This window comes from Euleptes europaea, chromosome 18 (assembly GCF_029931775.1).
Source record: "Euleptes europaea isolate rEulEur1 chromosome 18, rEulEur1.hap1, whole genome shotgun sequence".
NCBI classification, from domain to species: domain Eukaryota; kingdom Metazoa; phylum Chordata; class Lepidosauria; order Squamata; family Sphaerodactylidae; genus Euleptes; species Euleptes europaea.
The window spans coordinates 19,455,581-19,465,899 of NC_079329.1; the positions used below are offsets into that span (position 1 = coordinate 19,455,581).

Here is a 10,319-nt window from a genome sequence, read left to right on the forward strand (position 1 = left end):
CCAATTACTACATAGGTTCTGCCAAACAAAGCACATTGTTTGAATTAAGTGAATAATATCTTACATAATTCCAAAGATACTGAAATGTCATTAGCAGCTAGGGTTGCCAGGTCTGTCTCCTTCCCCCCCCCCCCCCCGCCACCACTGGTGGGACATTCCTCTAAAAACTCTATGGTTTCCATAGAGTTTTTAGGGATATGCTAGGGTATCGCTGTCACTTCTGGGGTAAACGTGAAAGGGATATTAGTTTGCTATTGCTTTGCATGGGCAGATTGCCCCCCACCATTAACAGTCACCTGAAAACCCTATTAGTAGCCCAAATCAATGTCCAGGCTGACCAAGTAAATCGTGTAGGACTAGTAGAAATACTAGTGTATTTCTGAAAGCAAATTACAGAAATTATTCATTTTCTTTGATGTATGTATTCCCAAGTCAATATCAATAACAGAAACACAATAAAAATGATTTATATAAATTTAGTAAAGAATTGCTAATTTTGTTGTACTGTATAACCAAATAATGTAATTTTCTTGGCCAATTGATGGGAGGTGGGATGGAAAAAAACAGCTATAATCAACAAGACCCCAAGGGCATTTTGTGTTGTTACAATTCAGTTTTCAAAATGTTATACATCTGAAATGTGTCAGTAGGCCAGTACCCAAGACTACATGAAGTCCCAATAACCTCGGTAAAGAAGATATTAATGGCATCTTCTCAGAAGTTTCTATCCACATTTCACCAAAGTGACGACAATGTCTCCAAAATACAATAAAGTCAGTGAATGGGTCAGAAAGCTTGGGCCAAATTTTCTGTAGGATTTGGGGGTCAGAATAGCACTGCATGAATTCGGTTTTGGGTCTTCAAGAGTCAAGGACGCTCCAAGCAAGAAGGAACTGCAGTTACAGACTAGCATGCATCAGAGTGGTACTTTGGACTTGACACAGAATTCATAAACTATGTTAGCAACCACTGATTTATGCAAATGCTTTATCATGATCAAACATCCTAAGTTATGTTCAGCTATAGCAATGCCTTATAAATTTGAATCCATGACATCATTTCCTGGCATTTGAACAATAGTCTTAGAAATAAAGTGGACATGCTTTTCATCAGTCAAGTGACAAGTCAGGCAATTTAAGAAACAACTTTGGAAGTATCAAACAGTCTAGTGTAATCTATAGTACTTATATATGACAGAATACGATACCTTTCTCATATGGTGAGTGATAGGTGCAGATTTAGATGAAAATATACAGTGGTAATCAGCCTTTGAAATCCAGTCCAACTGTCCCATTACGTGGAATAAAGAAGCTACAATAGAAATTCCGCAAAGAAATAAAGCATGGGCAAAAATTAGCAAATAGCCACAATTGTCATGAGTTTGTGTGAATGAGTTTGTGTCCACGGAACAAGGGAAAAAAGAATGGTGGATGGTGCTTTTTGATTTTTTTGCAGATCCAATTTCTGGATGACTAATAAGGAATACAGTAGAGGAACAGATACATGAAGGTGACTCTTGCTGAGTCAAACTGTTGCTTACTGAGTCAAACAAGAGAACCACTGGACATTTTTGTCCTCCGTTTTTTATTTTGTTTTTTAGGGCTTTTAAATTGATGTTTTTAAGGGGTTTTATTATAACTTTGTTTTTATCTTATTGTGCAAGCCCCCCTGAGCCCAGCCTTGGCTTGGGAGGTTGGAGTAGAAGATTGACAAAATAAATAAATAAATAAATAAATAAAGACAAGTCCTTTAACGCTCTCCTCATCAACGTTCTGATGCTATCTCAACAATCCGGTTACCGCTCCGTAAAGCCAACACAACATTAATGATGAGGCAGTCAGACTTCCCATTTCTAGATATTTGTCTGTCTCTCTTGCATACATCCACGTACATTTTTTTTTTTTACCTTAGGTATGTCTCCCATCACTCCTTGGACCTTTTTCTTCAGCATATCAGGAATCTCGGATGTGGATCCTATCATACATCTGCCTTTATTACAGCAAATGTACCTGGTGATAAAGAGATGTTCCAGCTCATGTAATGATATACCTGCCCGCATTCTGTCTCACCTGTTTGGAAGACCATTACATTGCAAATGTGTGTTCCTGTGGTTATTTATCTTTCCTCTGCTATGATGCAATATCTCTGGAATAGTTTACCATAGGGAATTATATATTCAACTGAGATTCACATTCAGAACTCTTACAGAGACAATACAAAGATCTGGGGAAACACGGGAACAAGAAAATGCTATGGAAGTATTCCCCCAGGACATTTGTTTTCTAAAGGTGTAGAAATACTAGTATGTGTCTGGGTGTTTTGTAAATTCACACAACATTCCCAAGGAAAACAAGGGCCTGGGAAAAATTGTGCTTAGAAGTCATTGAAAAGTCTTTTTTGCCCACATAATACTTACTATTTGTGGGGGGGGGGGCACCCAAATAAATAATTATTATTTACAAAACCCCACATGTCTGCCCTCATCAGTACCACCAGGCAGCTAACAGATTGAAAATATATATATTAAAAACTGAAGGTGGCCAATTCAGATCAGGACTGTAGTGAAGTGGAGGAGGGGCTCCTTCCTTCCCCCTGCACTGTTTATGGGATCCTAAATGCTCTAGGGGCTACAAAGGCTAGTATGTGCCCCATGGAGAGAGCTGCATGTAAAATTGAATGCTTATACAGGTAGCCTCCTGAGAGGGCAAATAACATCCCCATATGGCTGCTTAGGCTTTTAAAAACAGTCCCTGGGGGAAGACAGGAGCACATCCTCTAATGAACCACAGTTCTGATCTGAATTGGCCACCTATTGCCCTACAACACGATAATTGCCACCAGGGGCTCATAGCAGCAATATGGCTGACACTCCCCATTGCCAAGTTGTACAAAATGTAACATCTAGTTTGGCCCTTGCGTAGATGGCTTTAAAGGGGGTTACAAATGTGTATGGATGTCCAGAACCAAGGGAGTCTCATTACCAGCCCCCTGGACTGATCAGCTGTGACAGTCTGGTTTGGAAAAGCTCCCCCCAGCCCCACTGTTCAGTGTCTCGTGATGCTCATCAGATTCCTCATCTTAAGTGAAAAACTCCTCCACTTTCAGCCAGCGGCTAACCAAACTTTCAGCCAAATATTTAAATAACCATGGCACCAAGACCCAATTTTGTGAAGCAGGCATTAAAAAGAAAATGTACCAATCATGGCCGATTTCTCAAAATTCCATAAGTGCCCACAAGAATAACAATGTTGTGGACCTCTGTGCTAGGGACATGGGAAATAGGGACTGTTCTGAGGTATTACATGTTATCCCACTCATCCTCAAAGAAGCTCATTTTATCCTAACCACAAGTAAGTCTAACAGAATGATTTTCCATTGCCAGTTAATTTCATGGTTATCCCAGTTCTTCCCACGCCTAGTCTGTAACTAACCATTGGTAAATGAGATCGTTAAAAAGGCCTATGAAGATGTAGCTTTGGGAAGCCTACATTTTTATTTGAACCCTGTTCTTCTCCTCAATGGGGCCCCAAAGCAACTTACAACATCAGTTACCCTTCATCCATTTTATCCTCACAGCCCTGTGAAGAAGGGCTCTCTCTAGACTTAGAGAGAGAGAGAGAGAGAGAGAGAGAGAGAGAGAGAGAGAGAGAGAGAGAGAGAGAGAGAGAGAGAGAGAGAGAGAGAGAGAGAGAGAGCATAAAAGGCCCAAGGTCACACTGTTAGCTTCCATGACACATAGGGTTGCCAGGTCCCTCTTCACCACCAGTGGGAGGTTTTTGGGTTGGAGCCTGTGGAGGGTGGGGTTTGGAGAGGGGAGAGACTTCAATGCCATAGTGTCCACTTGTCAAAGCGGCCATTTTCTCAAGGTGAACTGATCTCTATCGGCTGGAGATCAGTTGTAACAGCAGGAGATCTCCACCTAGTGCCTGGATGTTGGCAACCCTAATGACACAGTGGGACTTAAAGTCTAGTTCTCTCAGTTCTAGGGTTGCCAGGTCCCCCCGGCCACCGGTGGGGGTTCAGGGGTTGCGAGATCCAGGTTTGGAAACACCTGGATATTTGGAGATGGAGCCTAAAGAGGAAAGGGACCTCAGTGGAGTACAATGCCATAGAGTCCACCCTCCAAAGCATCCATTTTCTTGAGGGGGACTGATCACTGTAGTCTTCAGATGAGCTATAATTCCAGCAGATCCACAGGTCCCACTGGGAGGCTGACATCCCTAAGCAGTTCCCAGTCTGACATCTAACCATCCATATGGGGGTGGGGTGGAGGATGCATTGTACCTACATTTATAGCCCTTGTGTTGTCCCGTCCCCCCCCCCCCAGCAATCCAGCCTCACTTTCCAGAAAGGAAAAAGAAAGATATTGGAGATGTTAAAGAGGAAAATTTGGCAAACTTGTAGCTGACCATCTAATTATACGGCACCTGTGTAAACGGAGAAGAATAATATCTGAGAAATAAAAGAAGGCTACCACATGGTGATGTTATTTTGTTTATGTTTGGGTAAAGGTAAATGTTATGTGATGCTCTAGATGAAAACTAGCAGCAAGCACAGGGGTGGGGACATGGGGGTGCAGTGTTGTGTATGCCACAATGTCACTTTCAGGGAAAACCTGGAATGGCATAGGTAGATATCACTGGGATCTCTTTGGTAAAACCATAAAGACTCTAGCAATCCTTAGAGCTACCCTATGCTATTTCCAGGATGTCCCCAGAAGTGACTCCTTCTCACTCCTCTGCCTGCCCTCCACAAGCATTTGGCTGTTCTCCTTCATGTCACTTTGTGAGAGCAGAAGGGGGATAAGGGGGCTCCTGTCTTCCCCTCTCCCACACTCACTTGCAGCATTGCAGCCTATCTGGCTTAGAGGTGGTGGCAGCTCCTTCTCTGTCTCCTCCATGGATTAATGCAGATTGATGCCACTTAGAAGATGGACAACACTCCTTTGTTTATCATATTTTATGCAAACCTGGTGGTTCCTTAGCTTTGTAGAAAAATCTCTGTTCTCTACATGGTCCCAATCCATGGATTTATGTATTTGCATATGGGGCCATGTTGAGTATTAGATATATTGATAACCTTGCAGAGCAGAATCTTAATGGAATTACATGAACTGTAAGGAATAATAAAAAATAAGTATCTGATTAGGAGTTACTGTTGACACCCAGATCTTGATTGAGATATAGAAGTGGAAAGTAACCTACATAGTGGAAGTGAAAAGGACAAAATAAAGAAACATGTGAACTGATTATTGGCAGAAATAACCATCAGAGGAAGTACAGCATGGAATATTTGAACACACAAAGCTGCCTTATACTGAATCAGACCCTTGGTCCATCAAAGTCAGTACTGTCTACTCAGACCCACAGCAGCTCTCCAGGGTCTCAGGTTGAGGTCTTTCAGGTAGAGGCCAGTGTGGTGTAGTGGTTAAGAACGGTGGTTTGGAGCAGTGGAGTCTGATCTGGAGAACTGTGTTTGATTCCCCACTCCTCCACATGAGCAGCGTAGGCTAATCTGGTGAACTGGATTTGTTTCCCCACTCCTACACACGAAGCCAGCTGGGTGACCTTGGGCAAGTCATTCTCTCTCAGCCTCACCTACCTAACAGGGTGTCTGTTGTGGGGAGGGGAAGGGAAGGTGATTGTAAGCCGGTTTGATTCTCCCTTAAGTGGCTGAGAAAGTTGGCATATAAAAACTAACTCTTCTTCTTCTTTCACATCACCTACTTGCCTAGTCCCTATAACTGGAGATGCCAGGGATTGAACCTAGGACCTTCTGCATGCCAAGCAGATGCTCTACCACTGAGCCATGGCCCCTCCATAGCAAAGGATTTCAGTATGTTTATCACTGATCAGAAGGAGTTCGCCGCAGAGCCTAAAGGAATGTCTGCATTTGTATGACAACCTAATGAAGAAGAAGCAAATGTTCAAGAAAATCAGCAGGATCCTGGATTGATACTAATTCTCCTGAGATGCACTTTCAGCCAAAGTCTGAGTATAAACCAATAGGTTGCATATGGAGGGAGGGAGGGAGGGAGGGAGGGAGGGAGGGAGGGAGGGAGGGAGAGAGAGAGAGAGAGAGAGAGAGAGAGAGAGAGAGAGAGAGAGAGAGAGAGAGAGAGAGAGAGAGAGAGAGAGAGAGAGAGAGAGAGAGAGAGAGAGAGAGAGAGAGAGAAAAACAAACAAACATACATACAGATTACAGTGGAGGAAATTCTGGTATATGTAACTGTAATGAACCTAATGTTACCTATATTACCTAGGTGCAGAAGATGAGGTCAAACAAAGTATACAGAGATATTTTTAAAATAGAAAAGACATAGGCGATCTCTATCTGTGGCACAAATTGGAACTCACAAAATCCTTGCAAGACAAAAAAAGTAAAAATTTTATTTTAGCAATTCTGGAGAGAGATATTTAGGTGATTACCTAGGTACAGCATCCATGAAAACAGAAATAAATTATTTTTAAAGTTGACTTCTGGGATGTACTCCAACATATCCCTTACATTAAGACGCATACATCTGTGCCCCGTTTTACACCTTCTAATTTTGCTTCTCTTTTTACTCAGTAGTCCAGATATTGTATCTTTTGATTAACCTCTTCATGGAACTCTTAATTTCTTTATTCCTCAATGTGTAGATAATTGGGTTTAATAAAGGGAAGATCACAGTATGGAAGACAGCAACCACTTTGTCCATGGGTAAAGGCTCTGGAGGCCGTGTGTAGAGGTAGATGGCTGGGGTAAATATCACAAAGACAACAATGATGTGTGTGACACAGGTGTAGGAGGCTTTACTCTTCCCATGTGTTAAACTAGTTCTTAACTTGGTCAAAAGGATAGCATACGAAAGGAGCAAAAGTATAAAGCCTGTTAATATAAACAGCCCATTGTTGATGAAAGTCAGGACCTCCACCCTGTGTGTATCAGTACAGGCCAACCTGATGACTTGATGGACATCACAGAAGAAGTTGTCCAAGATATTGGGTCCACAGAAGGAGAGCTGGTGGGTCGGAATAATAAGGATAATAGCATGGACAAATCCTCCAGCCCATGATGCGGCCATCAAGATGCAGCACATGCCTCTGTTTACAAGGTACATGTACTGCAAGGGTCGACATATGGCCACATACCTGTCATAGGCCATGGCTATCAGTATGAACATCTCAGCTGCTCCCAAGAAATGCAAGAAAAAGAGCTGGCACATGCATCCGCCATAAGAGATGGTTTTGTACTGGCGGAGGAAGTCCGCCAGCATCTTGGGTGGTGTGACAGAACTGTAGCAGATGTCAAGGAAGGCCAGACTGGCTAGGAAAATGTACATTGGGGAACCCAGCTGGCGGTCCATCCAAATAGTCAGAATAATCAGGATGTTCCCAGGAAGGATCACTGAGTAGAAGAGTACAAAGATGAGGAATAGGGTAAGCTGAACTTCTTTAACTTGGGAGAGTCCTAGAAGAAGGAATTCAGACACCTCAGAACTGTTCCTCTGTGCCATGTCTCTGGTGTGTACACTGCCAAAATGAACAAAGAAGAACAAGGCAATCATTAACACAAGCCTGCATATATTAGAAGGAATAACCTTCAGGCATAAACAAAACCAGAACAGAGAGTATCAGCTAACAGAGTCAGACTATTGTGAGACTGATTTGTGTGTATGTAAAGAGCTGTCAGATCACAGCTGACATACGGCAATTCCATAGGATTTTCAAGGCAAGATTTTAATAGGATTTCAATAGGATTTTCAAAGCAAGGCATTGGCTTCTTTTACAGAGTCTTCCTTAGTGGTCTCCCATCCAAGCAACAACCCTGCTTAGCTTTCGAGATCTGATGAGATCGGGCTATACTATACTATTCCACTTCCCTCAACTGATTTAGAAGGGCTTTAAAAGGTATAATTCCGCTTAAGACTGCAGTATATATTTCTAACATTTCTAAATATTTTCTTAAACTTTGCAGGGAAAAAAAGATTTAGCTTAGTAAAATTTAATCAATAGACTTTAATTATTGGCGGAGTTGCGCATTTAAAGCTATTTCATTGCTTCCTACAGTTACTATTACCACATAACCACAAATTTAAAGAAAAGAGCTACATTGTTTTCACCAAGCCAAACACTTCTTATGATAAACAATATTAACATTTTACATTTCCTAGAACTTGCTCAAGAGAAATATAGAAGCTATCTAGATGCAGTAGGTCAAAGAAGTAAACTCCGATAGGTGACTTACACTGGACGCTCTCCTGGGAGTAAGCCCCATTGAATAAGCCCAAGTAGGCTGCAGAGTAGATCTGCTTAGGATAGCTTTCTAAACCACAATGACATATATGTAGCTCAGTCTGAAATGTTTTTTACAGTTTATTAAATGACATTAAACGGTTTTCATACAAGAAAATATCAGATATGATGTTAAATGGACTCTACTATAAATGGTACTCTGCCAACTATTAAAGGTTGTCCTAGAGAGGGGTCTGGTTTGTTTGATATCTACTTCAGTGAAGTGTACTATAATACTGTTACCAGCCTTATGCCTTTGGCAATGACTTGCCTTTTGACTTTTAGTAGTTGTACAATTTCAATTATAATTTTTTTATATTCCCTCTCATTTTTTGCTTTTTTATTATGGTCATCAGTTAGTTTTGGAAACGTATGTTATGAACCTGAGGTTAGATATCCCAGAGCACAAATAAGGAAGCAGGGTGCAAGCAGGTGATTTTAGTGCTTGTATCTCAGAAGCTAAGCAGGGTCAGCCCTGGTCGGTATTTGGATGGGACACCACTGAGGAATTCTAGGGTCACTATGCAGAGACAGGCAATGGCAAACTATCTCTGAACATCTCTTGCCTTGAAAACCCTGTGGGGTTGTTGTAAGTATTGTGACTTTACAGGGAAAAAATGGTTTTGGCAACATAAGAGTTTGGGATGATTATGCTGATGGTTTTTGTAATGGCAATAGGAATACAATAAACCTGGAGTTGTCTTTTAACACTGATTAATAAGTTTGATCTAGCAATATAAAATTAATAAGTGTGATCTGGCAATATATATGGCATTTAATATATATGTGCAGCCACACTAAACATTGTAAAGGAAAGATAGTTAAATTGTTGATGTCCCTGCCCCAGGATGTGGTGATGGCTGCCAACTTGGAAGGCTTTAAGAGGGGAGTGGACATGTTCATGGAGGATAGGGCTATCCATGGCTACTAGTCAAAATGGATTCTAGTCATGATGCATACCTCTTCTCTCCAGGATAAGAGAAGCATGCCTATTATATTGGGTGCTGTGGAACACAAGCAGGATGGTGCTGCTGCAGTCATCTTGCTTGTGGGCTTCCTAGAGGCACCTGGTTGGCCACTGTGTGAACAGACTGCTGTACTTGATGGGCCTTGGTCTGATACAGCATGGCTTTTCTTATGTTCTTAAAGATAAAGAATGGAAAGCTTGTTACATGGCACTGTTAGCCACAGACCCAGAATGGCATGTGTACTGTTTGGCCCTTTACATACACATTGTCCACATCTGGGTTTTGGTATCTTAAAACTTTATTTACAATGAATACAGATTGGAGCAATATTTCCCCATACTTTGCTAAGTTGATGTTTTTAAATACAGAGCAGACAGAGGCTAGAAAGAAAGAATGAAAGAAAGAAAGAAAGAAAGAAAGAAAGAAAGAAAGAAAGAAAGAAAGAAAGAAAGAAAGAAAAGACAGAAAGAAAGAAAGAAAGGCAATTCTAAAAGCAATACTTACACAATTTCAAATACCAATTGGAAATTTAAAAAACCCTTGATAAATCCAGTTAGAGTCAAGTCCAGTAGCAACTTGAAGACCAATGAGAGTTTCCTTGGCAAATCCAGCGATTCCTAATGGCACTTGGGGTAACACTCTTGATGTGCTAGCTACGATGCCCTCAATAGGTAGCCTGTGAGTGTTGTTTTTCATCTTCACTTTGCATCATTTTGGACAGCGAGCAACAATAACATCTGTTTCAAAAGCAAGTTACACAAATCTCCTTTCTCTGAAAGCTTTCTGTTCTGCTTACTGTAATAGAGGTTGAACTGGCGCCTCTATGTCCATCTGCAAGGTAAGTGATCACATAAAACACTCTGCAGTATGGATCTGCCCAGGGTTTTATCTGTGCTAAGGTTTCATCTCATGACCAGGGCAGGTATTAACAATCTTCCCAGATATTCAGTCTGAATATTACTACCACCAGTCAGAGTGTTCTGGCAAAGTTTAAGACCAGAATAAAAGTGGTTAACTAGCTTCTTGAGTATATACTGTTCTCTTTGGGGATGTCTGCCAGCCAGCCAGTCTTACC

The 10,319-nt window shown here is 41.4% G+C and overlaps 1 protein-coding gene across 1 annotated transcript; it reads right to left on the reverse strand.

Annotated features, from left to right (window-relative positions):
• Positions 1-6,562: 6,562 nt before the first annotated feature.
• LOC130490765 (olfactory receptor 734-like) lies at positions 6,563-7,498 on the reverse strand. Its single transcript, XM_056864572.1, has one exon. The coding sequence runs from the start codon at positions 7,496-7,498 to the stop codon at positions 6,563-6,565; it is 936 nt and encodes a 311-aa protein (XP_056720550.1).
• Positions 7,499-10,319: the final 2,821 nt, after the last annotated feature.

Bases quoted from the DNA above. Each gene is read 5' to 3' on its own strand.
- LOC130490765 (XM_056864572.1), bottom strand. From the start codon at position 7,498: ATGGCACAGAGGAACAGTTCTGAGGTGTCTGAATTCCTTCTTCTAGGA.